Source organism: Microcaecilia unicolor, chromosome 3 (genome assembly GCF_901765095.1).
Source record: "Microcaecilia unicolor chromosome 3, aMicUni1.1, whole genome shotgun sequence".
Classification (NCBI taxonomy): Eukaryota; Metazoa; Chordata; class Amphibia; order Gymnophiona; family Siphonopidae; genus Microcaecilia; species Microcaecilia unicolor.
In genome coordinates this window covers 55,153,999-55,172,105 of record NC_044033.1, presented here as the reverse complement: position 1 = coordinate 55,172,105, position 18,107 = coordinate 55,153,999, and the positions used below count along the sequence as shown (strand labels likewise).

The following is an 18,107-nucleotide window of genomic DNA, read 5'->3' as shown; positions in this document are numbered from 1 at the left end:
AGAAAAAATAAATAAATAAAAATAAAAGTCACAATTAATACCTTTTATTAAATTTAGATATTAGATATGTATCATATGTCAAAGAATAAAGTGGTTGCTCAAAGCATATTCTAAGCACAGTCGCTCAACTGCAAAACACTATGCACAACTTTGTGCAAAAACACACTCAGAACCTTACTGTACCATAAATATTACACTGGGCAGAACCTAATACACCAATATACCACCCATACGGAAAATGCAGACCCTCAACAATATGAAACAAGGGATCATATCATCATAATTCTCATGTAGAGCCACAAAACACCCTAATTCATGTTTAATGTGGGATAAAATGCCATAAATAAGTAAATAAATATAAACTTTTAATGTTGAGCACCTGATTCTCAAAGTGGACATATTCCAAACACTATAATGAAAATAAAATGATCTTTTCTACCTTTGTTGTCTGGTGACTTTCTGATCATGCTGGTCCAGTATCCGATTCTGCTGCTACCTGTCCTCAGTGCACGTCAGGAAGTCATCCTTGTTAAATATCTCCCTGGCAACCCAGGACACCTCCAGCCAACCCCCCTTCCCCGCTCTCCCAGCAGTAAGGTAAACAAACCATAAACCAATTTCTACAATTGGTTACACAAGGCTAGAGGGCTTTTACTGCAGCTCCTGCTGTGAGGATGGAGGTAAATCAACAATTTAAACCTCTCAGAGCACAGCAGGGGAGGCTTAGCCTGTCCAAGCCTCTTATACTGGGCGCCTATGGGCCTAAACCTAGTGGTCTAGGTCTCTCCCTGCTCCCCCACTGTCACTTTCTACCTCATTATCTCAGTCTTCCCGTCTCTTTTTCTCCTGTCTCTTAAAAAAAAAAAAAAAACCAGCCACTGTGGTTCTTTTTGAGAGCGCTTGTGCTGTGGGAAGATTGTGGGGCTTCGGTGCCTTGAAGGTCACAAGACTGGCTGTTTTCTGTGAGTATATTTATTATTCTCTATGTCTGAGCCATTAAGTCTTGTGCATGCTGCGGGGGTAAGCTCTTGGCTACCGGTTCCTGCACGCTTTGCTTTACTTCTGTATACATGCCGCTTTTGCCTACTTTAGCTGTCAGTACTCTGTCTCCAGCCATTCAATCCGGCTCCACTCCGATGGCAGTTTTGGTGGGCTCAGTGCCACATCTCCTGTGCTCTGCGAAGCTTCGGCAGCCATTTTGTCAGCGGGTTCCTCACCCACTTCCGTGTCCCGGGATGTTGGTTTTGTGGGGATAGAAGTCTCTGCCCTGCCATTTTCACCTGAATTTATTCTTTTCTTACATCAGGCCTTTTTATTAAAGTCAGCTCAAGCTGCCTGTCCTTCTTCCCCTCACATTGCTTTTGAGGAGCAGCTTCCTAAGAAACAAAAACTTTTCGTTTTGCAGGATTTGGAGAATGTTCCTCCTTGGGACTCAGAGGAGGTTTTATCTGTGTATTCTGACTGTCCTAGTTCTGCTAATGGCCCTGAATTGGACACTTCAGAGGCAGACAGCAGTGATGATCCTTCTGTAACATAGTAAGTGACGGCAGATAAAGACCTGAATGGTCCATCCAGTCTGCCCAACAGTCATATTCATTATCAATTCAAGATTTAAATCAACAATGAACGTGATATTATGTACTTGTAGCTAGGCTGTTTTTGACAGCAGAGTTGCCTCTGTTGATCACAAAATCTATGGAGGTTTTAAACATTTCTTCCCCTGCTTCTCAGTCCTCTGGTCCTATTCCATCTATTATGTCAGGTACTAAGAAACCTCCTGTATCTTTCCATATTCAGGAGGCTATGCAAGAGCTTATTGCAGCTCAGTGGGAGACCCCTGATTTTAACCTCTGGGTGGCTCGTGCTATGTCCAAATTATATCCCCTTCTGCTATCTGATTTAGAGCAGTTTGCTCTGCCTAAGGTGGGTGCCCTTATTACGGCGGTTACTAAAGGGCTCATTTTCAAAGTACTTAGACTTACAAAGTTTCATAGGTTACTATGCAACTTTGTAAGTCTAAATGCTTTGAAAATACGCCTCTAAATGTACCACTATCCCCATTGAAGGCAGCACTGCGTTAAAGGATATGCATGACCGCAAGCTTGAAGCTTCCTTGAAGCTTGCCTTTCAACTAGCTGCATTAAATTCTCAGACAGCAATATCTTCTTCTTTTGTAGCCAGGGCTGCTTTATTGTGGATTCAACAATTTTCCACTTTGGACGCGCCTCTAGACTTTCTCCCTACCCTAGAGGTGGGGTTGTCCGATTTGTCAGACGCTCTTTATGATATTCTTCAAGCATCAGCTAAGGGTATGGCCTTGGCTGTTTCGGTGCGACGCTGGCTATGGTTGAGGCATTGGACCACTGTCACGTTTTCAAAGCTGGAAACTGGGTTTGTGAGCCCTTGGACCACTGCCGAGGAGTGGCAGCGGCAGGCAAAACCACCCCCAAACCGGAGACAGGGCAGAACAGAACTGGAACCCCAGACTGGAGTTGCAGCAGAGGCAAACAAGCTGGAACAGAGCAGGCACACTTAAACTTCACCTGTGCATGGCCGCTTTTCACCAGGAGTTGAGCCCCTGGCTGCAGGTGGCTGGCAGGACTTACTGGGCAAGGCAGGACTGGATACCCACTAGGCTGAACCAGGACTGAGGGTCAGAGCGGAAAGGAACATACAGGGGCAGCAGGACAAGGAAGGGAAAGCTAAAGGGCAGGACTGAAAGCTGCAAGCAGCCACTAAAACAGGGAACAAAACACTGATAACAAGACACAGAACTGAAAGCTGCAGAGCAGCCTCAAAGACACAAACAGACAAAGACTAAACACAAAACCTATAACCCAGAGACAGGACTAGAAAACAAACAACAACCAAATCTAAACTACACACAGCCTAACTAGAAACAAACAAAAATCTCAGGAAAGAACTAAAACAGAAGTGCAACAAGCACCAACATACCAGGAAGGCGATGCAAAGGCAAAGCAGAAAGATTTCAGAATGGCTAATAAGCCCAGCAGCAGCTGAGACTCAACTGCAGCAATCACCAGGCAACTACGGGAGCTGTGCAGGTTCAAACAAAAAGAGCAAGTCTGGCAGTCTGGAAGATCCGGACCGGACTGGGCTGAAATCTGGAATGGGTGACAATAACCAGACAGTTCATTGCAGCCACCAGATCTGGCCACCAGGTGGCGAGAAGAAGGAGAGCACGAAACATGGGCACAACCGTGAGAACCGCTGATATGGCATCCCAATCTCATCCAGCAAAGTTGCCCATTCGGGGAAACTACTCTTTGGTGCAGACTTGGAAAAGATTGTTAGACCTGGGAGATTCCAAGGTCCAACAGCTACCTGAGGACGAGTCTACGCCTCATCTCCGGGCAGCTCATATTCGAGAAGCATGGAGATAGAGACCAGGGAAGGCTAGTGCTTCTGCTCAAAGACTTTGCTTTCCTCAGACTCAGACTTCCTTTCAAGGAGGCAAGAAACCCTTATCTGCTTCCTCAAGAACCTCTCCCTCTTCACAGCCCTCGCATTGATGGGGTTGAGGTTCACTCCTTGTACGTAGACATAGGTGGTCATCTTTCCCTCTTTCACAAGGACTGGACCACCATTTCTGCAGGCCAATTTTTTTATTTGGATTTTGCTCACACCTTTCCAGAAGTAGCTCAAGGTGAGTTACATTCTGGTACACTGGGTATTTCTCTGTCCCAGGAGGGCTCACAATCTAAGTTTGCACCTGAGGCAACGGAGGGTTAAGTGACTTGCCCAAGATCACAAGGACCAGCAGTGGGACTTGAACTGGCCACCTCTGGATTGCAAGACCACTCGTCTCCCTTCCTGATGTGGATAAGGTTATATGTGCCTCGCAGATCTAGCTTGGTGAAGATACAGGCCCCTGGAGTCAGTTGAATAATTCAGAGATGAGTAGCAGAGGACACTTGTTTTTCACGATAATCGCTTTTAGGCCCCAGTAGTCAATAAACGAGCACAGTCCTCCATCCTTCTTGCCCATGAAAAAGAATTCTGCTGGTGGTTGTCGAGCTCATGGTCTTCGTAAGTTGTTGTGTTTTGTGTTAGTGAGCCCTTGGGCCCCAGTTGCCCGACTGCGGCAGACAGATCACCTCCAAGGCCCAAGGGGAGAGGACCAAGCAGGAAACAGAAGCCAGGAGGGACTGGAACCCAGGAGCTTGGCACAGCTGGATCTGGAGCTTGGCAACACTGGAACTCTGGAGCTTTGCAGGTTTTGGCAGGAACCAGGAACAAGGCTTTGCAGGAACCAGGATTGAGGTTTGCTTGTTGAGAAGTCATTGTAAGTGGGGCAGAGCTTCCTTAAGAGTGCTCAGCCTTGGTGATGCCCAGGCACGCCCCTCCTCCAACGTTCTGCTGCCAGTCCCAATCCAGCAGGAACGGGTCATGCATGCTCCCCAGAAGGACGTGCGCGGGTGCGAAAGGACTCTGTCTCTGAGAGTCCACAGGAGTTATGGTCAGCGCCCCAGCAAGCCCATGACAAGTGGCCCCTAGAAGGAGTGGAGTGTGCTGGAGGAGGATTAGTCACAATAGTCACAGTAAGACTGTGACACCTTAACAAAACCCACTTGTTCATCACTTATCAGTTTGGGCATGATCTTAGCCAAGCACTTCACCAATATACGGGCAAGTATTTTAAGGGCAACATTAATCAAAGAGCTGGGTCTTTAAGACTCCAGTAATAGATGGTCTTTTCCTAGTTTTGGTAAAATCGTAATCAAAGAATTATTAGAATGTACTGGGAAACTACCCCCTGCAATAGCTTTCAAAAGGCATATAAGATGTCTCTGCAGTAGCATAAAAAATTCTCCACTAAACCCATCAGGACCTGGGGAATTTGTGTAACTTGAGATGTGATATAGCTTGTTGGATCTCCTCCCCAGTAATAGGAGTATTACATGTGTCTCAGGAGGGGACAAACCGGGCAAAGATACCTGTTCCAGCCAAGAATCCATTGATAAACTTTCAGGAATATTTGCTCTAATTCACCCTGACAGCTGGTAACCTGCCCACTAGAATTTTTTAGTGCTGCAGTTACAGTGGGGCCACCCCATGACTTGATAAGATTTATTTTCGGCTTGCCGTACCTATACTTGATACTTACAGAGTTCTCATAGTCTTTTCTTGTATTCAGTTATTAAAAGCTGTGTGTTCATTAATCCATGCATGTTTATTGATGGCAGTAGTGATATGTTGGTGAACACCCTTCAATCTTCAACAAGATTTCTAAATGCAAGATCTGGGACAAGACCTGTTTTTTTTTCCTTTTGTCAACATAGGCAATAATGTCTCCTCATATGACTGCCTTCACCATATTCCAGAGCAAGAGGGGGGGTCTCCAACATGCTCCTGATTAAAAGTACAATATTTATTCCATTTTTGGAGCAAATATTCATTAAAAGCCTGATCTTTATAGAGATATGTTGAAAATCTCCACTTGGGAGTACCCCCTGATCGGTCCCAAACCCTCCATCTCCATGGAGATTAAAGTATGGTCCAAAATAAATAAGAGTCCTATATTCACTTTCTGAATTTTTGGAAGCAGATCTATGGAGACAAAAATAAAGTCAATTCTACACATAGAGTCATGAACTGTAGGAGATGTGTGTGTAATCTCTGTCTAAAGGATGGTTCAGCCTCCAAGGGTTAATAAGATCCAGACCACTGGCACAAATCCTCAGTCCCCTGTCCAAACCGAAACTGTGTTGCTGCATGACTCACATTAGTGTCTTGCATAATAATATTAAAGTCGCCAGACACCTCCAAAGGGTCTCCTGCAAAAGAAGTCAAAATAGGAAGTAAATTCTTGAAAAACATTTTTTGATCAGTATTGGGTGTATACCGAGGCTAAAGTAGCCAAGAACCTATTTAATCTCCCATTCATTATGACATATGTTCCATTAGTATCCTGAAAAAATATTTAACACTTTAACATCTACAGTTTTGCTGATGAGGATTGCAACCCCTGCTTTTTTCCTGGCAGAGGAAGCATAGAAACAATGCTGTACCCATGTGTTTTGTAGCTTTTGATGCTCTTGCACAAACAGCTTTGTCTTCAAGCAAGCCACATCAGCTCTATATCACTTCAAGGTCTGTAAACTTTTAGTATGCTTAACAGGCAAGTTGATTCCTGAAACATTCCAGGAAATTCTTTTAAAGGAACATTAATCATCCCAACCTATGAAAAAGGTGTATAGTTCACTGAACCACTTAACATTCATAATGATGTCATCGGGATGCCCAACCTTCACCCCAATATCTGTGTCAGCAAGTGATATCTTCCCATTACCCTCAGAGACAACCTTCTGAACAAATTCCACTGACAGACCCTTATCCTGCCCCCCAATCACTCCTCACTTCCTTAATATACTTTCCTTCCCCACTCCCACAGAAAAACACAATCCCACATTCCCAACTAGTCCCGAAGGCCCTTCTCCCTCTCAACCATATTCAAACTCTCTCCCCTCAGATCACGTCTGATGCCATCTAGCCACATCATACTGTGTGTGTTAACTGTATCACAACTCCTCACAGTACTCAGCACACCTCATCACATCCACACAGGCACATCAGACCATCCAATCCACTTTCACACTACCACTCTTTTAAATCATTCACACCAACCACAAAACATTCAACCACATACAACTATTTATCCACCAACACAGCCAACTTCCAAGCCAATCTTACTAAAAATGGGGGGGGCGGACCCACTCCCACTTCATAGAAGCCCCACATAGAGTGTCCAAATTGTCAAGACCAGTATAAGGTGCAGTCTAAGAATCAAAAAACAAATATACTGCAGTCAGATGAAACAATCTAATAGACTGATGAAATCCAACACCATGAAAGCAAATCATAACAGTCTTAATACTGAACAGAGCAGGGTCCAGATCTTGAACATATTCCTTGTATTGTCCATAGTAAACAAAGGTAGATTTCTAGAACATATAAACTTCCATTAACCCATTAGTGCCCAACATTCCCATATGGGATTTTATTATGGGAACATTGGGCACTAATGGGTTAAGAGGCACAGTCGCTGTCCCTTAATAAGTCAACTCCCCTTCCAAGAGGGACCTGTTCCAAAGTCAACATTGTGATATAAATCATCATTCCATACAGTACTGTAAAGCGTCTCCCTCTTAACCAGGAATGGGAAATTGAGGCAGTAGTCAGTCATAGTGGTTCAGAATAACTGGGGAACCAAGTTTTCACATTGGACTGTGTCTTTTGGTGTGGAGAAAACAAGCTTTGCCCTCATGTGTTTACAATATCCTGCCTGACTATAGGTAATTGTAACGAAGGTGCTTATCAGCAAGGAATTTGCATACCAACACAAATTTTTTGCGCTTCTCCACTACTTCATCTGATATGATGATTTTTGTATAAGAGCTCTTTCTTTTGTCAGTACTGTTTAAAAATATAGTTCTTGTCAACAAAGTTTAGTATGCGTGCAATCACCATTCGCGGTCTGGTGACTTTTGTCCATAGGCGGTCGGTGGCCCAACTGTTTGGGGAGGCTAAAGGGGGCGGGGTTAAGGGTGGGGCCAGGGGTGGAGCTTAAATCCATAATTGTCTGATCACACACAGAAAAAAAATAAATAAAAATAAAAGTCACAATTAATACCCTTTATTAAATTTAGATATTAGCTATGTATCATATGTCAAAGAATAAAGTGGTTGCTCAAAGCATATTCTAAGCACAATCGCTCAACTGCAAAACACTATGCACAACTTTGTGCAAAAACACACTCAGAACCTTACTGTACCATAAATATTACACTGGGCAGAACCTAATACACCAATATACCACCCATATGGAAAATGCAGACTGTCAACAATATGAAACAAGGGATCATAATATCATGATACGTGTAGAGCCACAAAACACCCTAATTCATGTTTAATGTGGGATAAAATGCCATAAATAAATAAATATAAACTTTTAATGTTGAACACCTAATTCTCAAAGTGGACATATTCCAAACACTATAATGAAAATAAAATGATCTTTTCTACCTTTGTTGTCTGGTGACTTTGTTTTTCTGATCGTGCTAGGCCAGTATCCGATTCTGCTGCTATCTGTCCTCTTAACTCCGTTTCTTCTTCATTTCTTGCCCTACATCCGTAAGTAAAAGCTGGGTCCTCCACAGACTTGACTGTCCGGTGGATCCAGCTTCTGCCTATTTTCTTCCTCCATGTGCAGTTTTTCTCTCTTCCTTTTCCCTCATCTCATCTCCTTCCTCACTCTTCCCTCCCCTCCATGTCCAGCAACCCTCCTCTCCCCTGCCCTCTCGTCTCCCCTTCATCCACCATGTGCAGCAACCCTCCTTTCCCCTCCCCTCCATCCACCCATGTCCAGCAACCCTCCTCTCCCCTTCATCCACCATGTGCAGCAACCCTCCTCTCCTCCCCCCTCCATCCACCCATGTCCAGGTCCTCGATCATCTCTCCCGTTTGCCCTCGCTCCCCGATAGGCAGCCCTCATTTCCTTCCTGCCCCGCCCCCCCCCCCCCCCCCCACCTTTAAATATTATATTTTTCCTGGAGTCGCGGGCAGCGCCAGCATTGAAGGCAGCAGCAGGCTCATCTCTGCTCCGGCAGCAGCCTTCCCTCGCAAATCGCATGATGGCTCCGCCCTCACAGAAACAGGAAATATTATGTCTGAAGAGGGTGGAGCCATCATGCGACTGCGAGGGAAGGCTGCTGCCGGAGCCGAGATGAGCCTGCTGGTGCCTTCAATGCCGGCGCTGCCCGCGACTCCAGGAAAAATATAATATTTAAAGGTAGGGCGGGGGGGCCGGGGCAGGAAGGAAACGAGGGCTGCCTATCGGGGAGCTGAGGGAAGACAGGAGAGATGATCGACGACCTGGCTGGGGAGTGGGGAATTGTGCACCTCGCGGGGTGGAGGCAGCAGGGGAAAAACTTCATGGTCGGTTGGGCTGGGGAGGCTTAGCCTCCCCAAGCCTCTTATACGGGGCGCCTATGCTTTTGTCACCATCTTTCCAAGCCTGTGTGCTCTTTCAATTGTGATCAGGCCAACGGCTGAGTTATGCAGCAACCCCTTCGTGAGCCATTTTCCCAAAAGGTTCTTCCTTGAGCAGTTCTGGCAGTCGTACCAGTCTGATATTATTCCTCTTCAACCTATTCTCAAGGTTGTCGAGTTTATGTGTGTAACCTTGGTAGATTTGGCTCAGATACAAAAACTGATTGCTAGCTATGCAGACAGAGTCCTCCACGATGCTCAGCCTAGTTTCCAATTCAGTAACTCTCCCATTGAAAACTGCAACAGATTGAGTAAGACTTTCCATTTGTTTTTTTAAATATCTGTTAGGCCATTGTCCAAAAGCTGCAACCACTATTTCTTTTATACAGCTCAGCAAGGTGTCATTGATGTCTCTGCTAGTCTCCCTTGATGCCACCATGCTCTGGTCTGCCTGCGTAGTAGGCCTCAACTTTTCCTTTATACCTGCTTTGGTGGCCATACCCACTGTATATTTACTGACAAATTTGTCCATAAAGCAAAAGTTTATTCCAGTTTATGTTATGGATGTAAATTATGCTCAGATTATAGCCCGGTGGGTTTGATATTGTGGAGATCCACCAGAAGCCAAGAAGAAATGTTGTTCCTCGGCTCATTGCATTACATTATCCCCACACATGTGTTTCAATGTCTCTAGCAGGGTCAGTCTTATGGAAATAGAGTTTCCCTTTGAAAATTTGAGCTGAATTAGAGAGGTCCACTGGTACAAATGTGCCTATGCCCATACTAAGTGAAAGGAAGTATTCAGCCTGGGGAATTTATTCAGCTTTCTAGTAAGTTATCTGGGCAAATTCCTTTAAAAACTGTTCTAATACTACCTACAATCCTACTATATAAATGTGCAGCACGTAACAAATCTCTTCCGAGTTCCGACGTTGACCGGCGAGCACCGGGCAGGCGGGGATTGTCCGACAGCAGCTCCAACACGCACTCCGTCTCCGACAGGTACGATGAGCTGCTGCCGCCACTGCTGTGACCCGGCGGCTTTCCTGGGCGGGGGCTCGGCTGCACCCGGCGTTGCTCCGACCGCTTTCTTGCCCGTTTTAATGGGCTCAACGGCTTATCTATCTATATTTAATTTAATTTATTACAATTTCTATACTCTCAATATAGCTTTAAAAGTCGGTGGTTTACAATAAGATTTATAAAGAAATTTGTCAACTAACGACAAATTTCTTAACATACACAATCTAAGAATTGTGCAACCGACAAGGTTGCAACTGACCCAGCCGACAAATTAAAGCCTGTAATATTAAAATATGGGTAATGCCCATTTGGGTTTTACTTGGGAAAAAGCAAAGTTTTAAGTCGCTTTCAAAATACTAATAAAGTATCTTCCAAGTGCAATACATCTGGTGGTTGGTTTAAAAACTTTGGAGCTGTTGCTGAGAAAGCCCTTTCTCTCCTTTTCACTGGGCACATAAACCTGATTAGGAAAGACGAGGGTTGGAGGACATACAACATCCAACTCTTCTGCTTAGTAGATAACTTTGCAAGCGTTTGGACAGTATTCTGGATTATTGACCATTCAAAGCTCTAAAGATAAAACTTAGCCACTTGAAATATATTCACTCCTGAATTGGCAATCAATGTAATGTACCAAAACAGGAAGTACTCGTGACTTGCAGTATCTGTGGTGATATGAGCAGCAGCATTTTGAACCACTTAGAAGCAACACAACAATTTAACTGGAAGGGCCCATATATTATGTGTTGCAATATTCCAAAACACTATGGGCCATGGCCTGCATAGCTGAACAAAGGGTCTGTGAGGTAAGAAATGGTTTAAGTCATTTAACCATGTTTAGTTTACTGAAGGCTAATTTTGTAACTGAATATAATTGTTCTGGCCCTATTGCATTTTGTCCCAGCCAGATGCTTATGAATAAAGAATTTTTCATGAAAATTATCCAATCACTAATTATAGGCTGAATAGTAAAAAAAAAAAACATTCTGTTTTTGTGCTTTAATAACCATCCAACTGTCGTTCAAACAAGCCAAAATCTGTGACAGTTAGGCATTCACTATCAGAATGCAGAAATGGTTTGGCTGCAAATTGAGAAAGCTGGAATTAATTTGCATTATAGTTTAGTTTATTCTTCAGTTTGATTCTGTGCTTTTGATTCTCATTTCACACTCTGGCCACTACTGGCCCTCCTTTCTCCAGAGAGTATAGCCAGGTGGCTCAGAGAACCCCTGCTGTTTTGATGGCTGGAAGAATGCCTCTGCTGAAATAATTCTTAATGTTGCTGATTGGCTGGCAGGGACTCTGATTGTCACAAAAGGGATAATCATCTTTCATCCTTCCCAAGCCTGAGCAGACCACCTGGCATGCTGTGGCCCAGCTGATCCTGATGAATTTGGAAGCTAAGCCCAGGTCCCACATTATGCTGTAGTCTATCCATGTGAATGCAAATATGGGTCAATGAGTCCTGGGAAATTAGTTGAAAATTTTGCAATCTATTGATCAGATGACAGGTCATGATAAGCCTTCTAAGGACCCAAGAAGTGCTAAGCTGGGTCAGACTAATGGTCCATGAAGCCCAGAAATCTGTCTCTAGTAATGGCCAGTTGAGAATTGGTTGAAAGTACCCGTCCGATCTGATGGGTCCCTTTGAGTTTCGATTGAAATTGCACATATATATGGCACTGTCATCTTATTGCCCAAAGTGATATACCCATAAGACTTAAATTAGAGCAGAAGCATGAAAGTGTCATTAATTTGCTCTCCTTTTTTCTTACAGGGTTTGTGCTTGACTCTCTTATTGCTGGCAGTTTTCAAGAAAGCTCTGCCTGCCCTCCCCATATCTATCACTTTTGGACTAATATTCTACTTCTCAACAGATTATTTAGTACAGCCTTTCATGGATACCCTTGCATCTCATCAGCTGTACATTTGAAGTGAAATAGAGTATGTGGACTTTTGTACAATGTGAAATGGGGCATATGAAGGATTTTATACATACAAAGCTACCAAAGCTTTGTATTTAGTACAGTGCTTGTATTTTACAGCAGGAACATCCCACTCCTGCTTGCTCTATTTTGGTCAAATTTGAATTAGACAGTAGATCATCTGTCCTGATGACAGAGTAATACAGACAATTAGTATCAAAATTAATCTATTAATTCTGAGAAATATGGGTGTTGTGTGTTTTTGGGATCCAGTTTAAATATGGCTGCTTGTACACATGTTGGGTTTATTCTCTTCTTCTGCACTGTATACCATGTGATTCCATTGATTAACATGAATAGATGAAAAAATGCACTGTAACAAAGAGAAATCTAGCAGCACAGACCAAGGGGAAAAATGCTTAATTAAATAAGAACATAGCTAGAAGCAGCAGAATTTCTAAGTGTAAGGGAAGACAGTTTAGCATTTTTTGGCTATGCCCTCAAGACCACTTTAAAGCAATACTTCTCTCAAATATGTTTAGATTATTTTGATGGCAGTTAAAATAATTTAAAATCCTCCTTATATGCTTGAGGAGATATTGGTGTTTAGTTTTTAAAGCTTCCACTGTTTAACCTTTACTGTGATTATGAATTTTACCACAGTGGAAGACCTGGGTCTGATAATGGAGTCTGGTTTCTGATCCTGAAGCTGGCTGGGGTACTGCAGATGCAGCTGTAACAGCTCCTGAGAGAGGAAGTCCTGTGGTATTGAATAAGGATTTAACAAAACAACCAAGGAGGAGGAACAAACCTCACAAAGCCGTGAGCAACAAAGAAAAACCAGTGAGGAAAACCAAGGAGGATAACAAAGAATCCTTTATTGAAGATGCTAAAAACCGATCCGACATGGCCGTGTTTCGACCCAAAGGCCTGCCTCAGGGGTCTTGACCAATCTACATAAAAAACAGACATGAACAAATATTGTATATTGTCTAAACATGAATAAATAAAATGAAATAAAGCTTATACATCATAAAAGAATGATGATAAAAAGGTCATAAAGTTGGTCACTGAAAAATGTATTGTGCAATTATAAAACGTGAGATGGTGTGATTAGTCAATTTTTATCTCTCACAATGTCTGTAGTTATGACCTTACATGTCACATCACGTTTTTGTATATGAGTTTTGTATATGAAATGTTTTATTTTATTATATTATCTATTTCACAGTTCTATATATTTAACATTCTTTTATGATGTGTATGCTTTATTTCATTTTATTCATGTTTAGACAATATACAATATTTGTACATGTCTGTTCTTTATGTAGATTGGTCAAGACCCCTGAGGAAGGCCTTTGGGCCGAAATACGGCCACGTCGGATCAGTTTTTAGCATCTTCAATAAAGGATTCTTTGTTATCTTCCTTGGTTTTCCTCACTGGTTTTTCTTTATTGCCATAGCATTGTCTGGTCTACACAGGAATTAAAAATAAGAAAGGGAACTCTAAATAGTTGACAGTTCATGGCTCTAGAGCTAGAAAACAAACAGACGGAGAAAACTGACAAAAAAAAAAAGGTCATTTGGGCCCAGGTTTGAGAGACTTGTATTTAGGGCTTCTATCTCCCTTAGGGGCCCTTTTACCAAGCTGCGGTAAAATGGGCCCTTAGTTAGTGGCAGTGGCCTTTTTTGCCTGCGTGCCAGGACCCATTTTACTGCAGTTGTTAAACAGTCCAAGAAAAGAAATGGCCATTCAGCCATTTGGGAGGGAGCACTTACCACCACCCATTGAGATGGCGGTAAGGGCTCCCATGCTAACCTGGCAGTAACCCCCTGCGAAAATATTTTTCAAATACTTCCGCTATCACTGGAAATGCCCACATAGGGCCAACAGTAGTTCCAGATTGCTGTATGGCACCTTATTCACTCTTGGATTGCAGTATCCAGATCAAGAAGACTAGGGACAACAATGGTATGAAGATTTTTATTGGCCTAGCAGGTTTCTTCCATGTCTTTGAGGTTATTGATGAATTGGAAGTCTGTATGAAAAGTAGTCCTATTACATTGTACACTGAGCAATTATTAAATATTATAAAGTGTAAGGAAGGGTTATCCAATCACAAAATGAAGCCAGCCATGCTAAAATTTAAGCTGCAACTACTGATTCCCTCAAAAGTGTTATGTTCCAACAGTCTTAAAGTTAAAACATTTATTCTAAAACATTTAAAGTCTCTTTGATACGATCACTACAGTAAAATTATACTTATCTGAAACAGGCCTTAGTCGTCAATTCAATCTTTGCTTGAAATTAAACTTCAGTCAAAATGGTCCACAGAGCCAGACTTGCAGTTTCATGAAGCACTGCTTCAGAGGTTAGGGACCAAAACGTGACGGCAGCTCTGTAATTGATTCCCTTCACGGCTTATCCCCTAACCTTCAAAGCAGCGCATCATGAAACTTGGCAAGTCAGACTTTGGGGAATCACACTGTTCCAACGCAGTCATGATTTTAGACTTTTAGCAGATCCTTTCTCAATTGTCTTTTCTCTAAGCAGAAGAGTCGTAACCTGTTTAGCCTTTCTTCAAAAGGGAGGTGTTCCACCCTCTTTATAATTTTTGTTGCCCTTCTAGTTCTGCTATATTCTCAAGTTGCAGTTGGACCAGGAATCTGTAGAGAAAGTTTTTCATCCCTTTTTGAATAATCCCTAACATTCTATTTGCATTTTTAGCAGCTTTGGTACACTGTGATTCCAAGATCTCTTTCATGGATGGTGACTCCCAGCATTTTGTAAGTGTAGTTAGGATTATTTTCCCTATGTGCATCACTTTGCACTTCTCCACATTAAAGTTCTTCTGCTACTTAGATACCTAGTCTCTTAGCCTCAAGAACCTTTTGCAAATTCTTACAATCCATCTGCACATTTGATCAACTCATTCGTCACTCCTTTCTCCAGATCATTTATGAATATATTAAATAGTAGGTCCCAGTACAGACCCCTTTTCCTTGTAGATAACTTACTATTTGGACCCCACTGTTTACTACAATTAAAAACTGTCTAAAATGCAGGAAGGTGTGTGATCCAGAATTCTGGGTCTATGGTGAGGCTTTTAAATACAAAAAAGACCAGCCAAGCCCAGGCTGAGAACTAAAGAAAGTATTTATACCAAAAAAAGTTGTGCCTATTTTACTTTGCAGGCTCAAACAGGGTTACAACCAAACCTTTTTATACATGTACCCATTCCAAGCCACCTTTCTTCCACTCTGGGCCTCCCTGTTCTCTTCTAGGCTTAGCTTTTCCCAGGCTCTTCTCTTTGTCTGGGTTCCCCAGTTGTGGCCTTGGTAAGGACTAGGGATCCCTTCTGTATGTCCGTCCACACTAATCCACAAAAGAGCATTGCATCCATTGTGTTCAAATATTTATTCATTTGGGATATCCAGAAAACCTGAACTTTTGATTGTCCTCAAGGATGCAGGGTGAATGCCACTGCCCTAGGTGGTAGTTTCCTAATAGGTTTACCTATTTAATGACTTTACAAAGAGCAAACAAATCAAGGAATAGAATTTAGAAGCTGTAGACTGATTATGTGTACTTTCAAGTCTAATATGCGGTTGTATGGTGAATATCTCTATTACAGGATTCTTTCGTCATACTGCTATGTACAAAGTTTTTATTGAAATCTATATTTCTCAGTGCTTTGTTTTACTGTATTCTCTATTGATTAAATCTGCACATTCATCTGTGTCTAGTACACTGTAACTTTTCACACCACTGAGTTTTGGGATCAAAATCTTGAGGTATCTACTAATAGTGGTGGCAGTATCTGGTATAAGAGATATTTGTGACCTGACATCAGTATCTTATAAGGGAGTTGAGGCATTAGATTTACTGTTTCTGTTTTGAGTTAAATATGAAGACTTGCACTTCAGTAGCTTACTTGAACATACATAGTATTATTGGTCAGCAGTACTAGTGTTACTGTTTATTAAGCACAGATGAAGGATTTTATTCTATAATGCAGTATTTCCCAACCCCCTTTTTGGAGGCACACTCAGCTAGCCAGTTTTTCAGGGTTGCCATAATGAATATGCATGTGATGAATTTCTATAGATTATATCTCCAAATTATGCAAATCAATTACCTGTATATTTATTGCAGTAATCCTGAAACCCAACTGGCTAAGGGGGGGGTCCTTTTACAAAGATGCACTAAAAGGTGGCCTGCGCCACTTTTCCACACGCTCAACCCACCTCTTAACGCATCTACCAAAAAGCCGAATTTCTATTTCCGGCAATAATGGCCAGGTGCTAAGTCCAAAATTTCAATGCCTGGCCATTTACTGCATGAGCTCTTACTGCCTCCTATTTACTTGGCAGTAAGGACTCATGTGCTAACCCACGGTAATCAAGCAGTGTGCGGCAATGTGGCCGCACTGCCGATTATCACTGGGAACGCCCCCCATGGTAGAAAATAGAACATTATTTTCTACCGCGGGGAAACTGCGCATGCCAACTTTGGAACTACCACCGGGCTCCTGTGTTGCATTGGCGATAGGGCCAATTTGTCACATCGTAGCCTTTGTAAAAGGGCCCCTTAGTTTGCAACTGTAGAGTCATTGGAAGTAATAGTGATCTCGGAGTGTTTTAAAGGAGCCTCAATTCTGATGCGGAAAGGTGAAACATGTCCTGTCAGAGAGGTTACTTGGACACCACAAACTTGGGGAATTTTTTCAGACGAGTGTCTGTGAGTATATTATGGATGCTTAACACTATTGAATACAGAATAAGTGCAAGGTGTATGTAAAATGGATGACGAGTTTGGAGTTTATTCAGCAAAGAAGTGAATTATTGAAAGGACCATTGGAAGGTTCAACTATACTTAAATACATAACATGTGGAAAGCTTTGGTTTTCTATTATTTTGTAAAGGCAGCCTCTATATGTGCCTTTATAAAGTAAAATAGCCTATCCAAAACCTCCTGCACAAAGTTACACCTGCTTAGAGGCAAGAGTAACTTTGTGCATGTATAAACCAGCAGTAATCATCACAAATGCAAGTATTATATAAAATGCATGCAGAAGTGTTGAAACTGCCCCTGCTTCACTCCTTATCCTCCCCCCCACCCCAAAAACACCAACACATACATCACATAAAAGCAGGTGATGTATTTTTTGTACACCTACCTTTATGTGCGTGTACTCCTGTGCAATTTTGTGCCTTCTTGAATTTGTGAAAAACTGTTCAGCCTGCTGGAGTCACTTATATTACTCGCATAATGGATAGTTATGCATTTCCCTTCAGCTGTTTTTGAAGGGAAAAATAACCTCTCATTAATTTTAGAGAATTCGGACTATGACATAAACTTTCCAAGCAGGGCACTGTGACATGAGAAGTAAAAACTCTGTTTAATATTAGTGTCTGACCAACCTTTGAGTAGATAGAATAGCTATGTGAAATGTAACTTTCAAAATCATCTGTTTTTAGAGTGTTTGGTTTAAAAATTAGGCTTGACTTTTCCATAAAAGGCCAGATCTAAGAACCTAGCAAAATAAGTAAGTAGAAAACTACAAAAATCTATCTACAAGTTAACTTGCTTGTTCACCTTTTAAACGGCACATCTTTTACCTGAGATAAATTTCCTGCAAATACAGCCAAGAATTCCATATGAAAGTGGAAGTAATCTATGCAAGCAAAACCTTGTACAGCGCTGCGTATGCCTTGTAGCGCTATAGAAATGCTAAATAGTAGTAGTAGTAGTAGTAAGAGCACTGTAAAACTTTGTAAACCCTTAAATTTTAGGCCTTGTTTGTTATGTTTATTTTATTTCACAACATATCAATGCAGTTTACAATATCATTGCAATTTAACAACCCCACACTACCATGGAATAAAAATTAAAATGCTGAAGCGCTAGCAAGTGAAAAAAAAAAAGAGTAAAACAAACGTAAAACATGTCCTCAGCAGTTTTTGGATTGAGAAAATATGTAAAGCTATGCAAGTACATTGACTTCTAGGCTTTACTTTCCCTGTTCCCCCTCTTCTTTCAATTTGTGCCTGAAATAGGCCCGTGGGGGAAGAGACCTACTCAGCCTCTGGAGGACTTCACGTTAGAATAGTAGGTAAATGGCAAAATCCCCAGCTGTATAGAAA

The 18,107-nt window shown here is 42.1% G+C and overlaps 1 protein-coding gene and 1 long non-coding RNA gene across 3 annotated transcripts in view; both read left to right on the top strand.

The window, feature by feature from the left end:
- The window catches only part of LOC115465463 (presenilin-2-like), a 137,477-nt gene extending 121,775 nt beyond the window's left edge, over window positions 1-15,702 (top strand). The window contains exons 11-12 of one of the 2 annotated variants that reach the window (XM_030195948.1): window positions 11,813-11,979; window positions 12,624-15,702. In XM_030195948.1, coding sequence (XP_030051808.1) covers window positions 11,813-11,968 — 156 coding nt within the window. In that variant the 3' untranslated portion in view covers window positions 11,969-11,979; window positions 12,624-15,702. Of the gene's footprint in view, window positions 1-11,812 lie in introns of both variants that reach the window. The other variant, XM_030195947.1, reaches the window with a different exon arrangement.
- Window positions 15,703-16,490: 788 nt separating this feature from the next.
- On the top strand, window positions 16,491-17,861 carry LOC115464238. Its single transcript, XR_003941250.1, has 2 exons — window positions 16,491-17,656; window positions 17,715-17,861. It is a non-coding gene; the product is annotated as an uncharacterized LOC115464238 (long non-coding RNA).
- The last annotated feature ends 246 nt before the right edge of the window (window positions 17,862-18,107 follow it).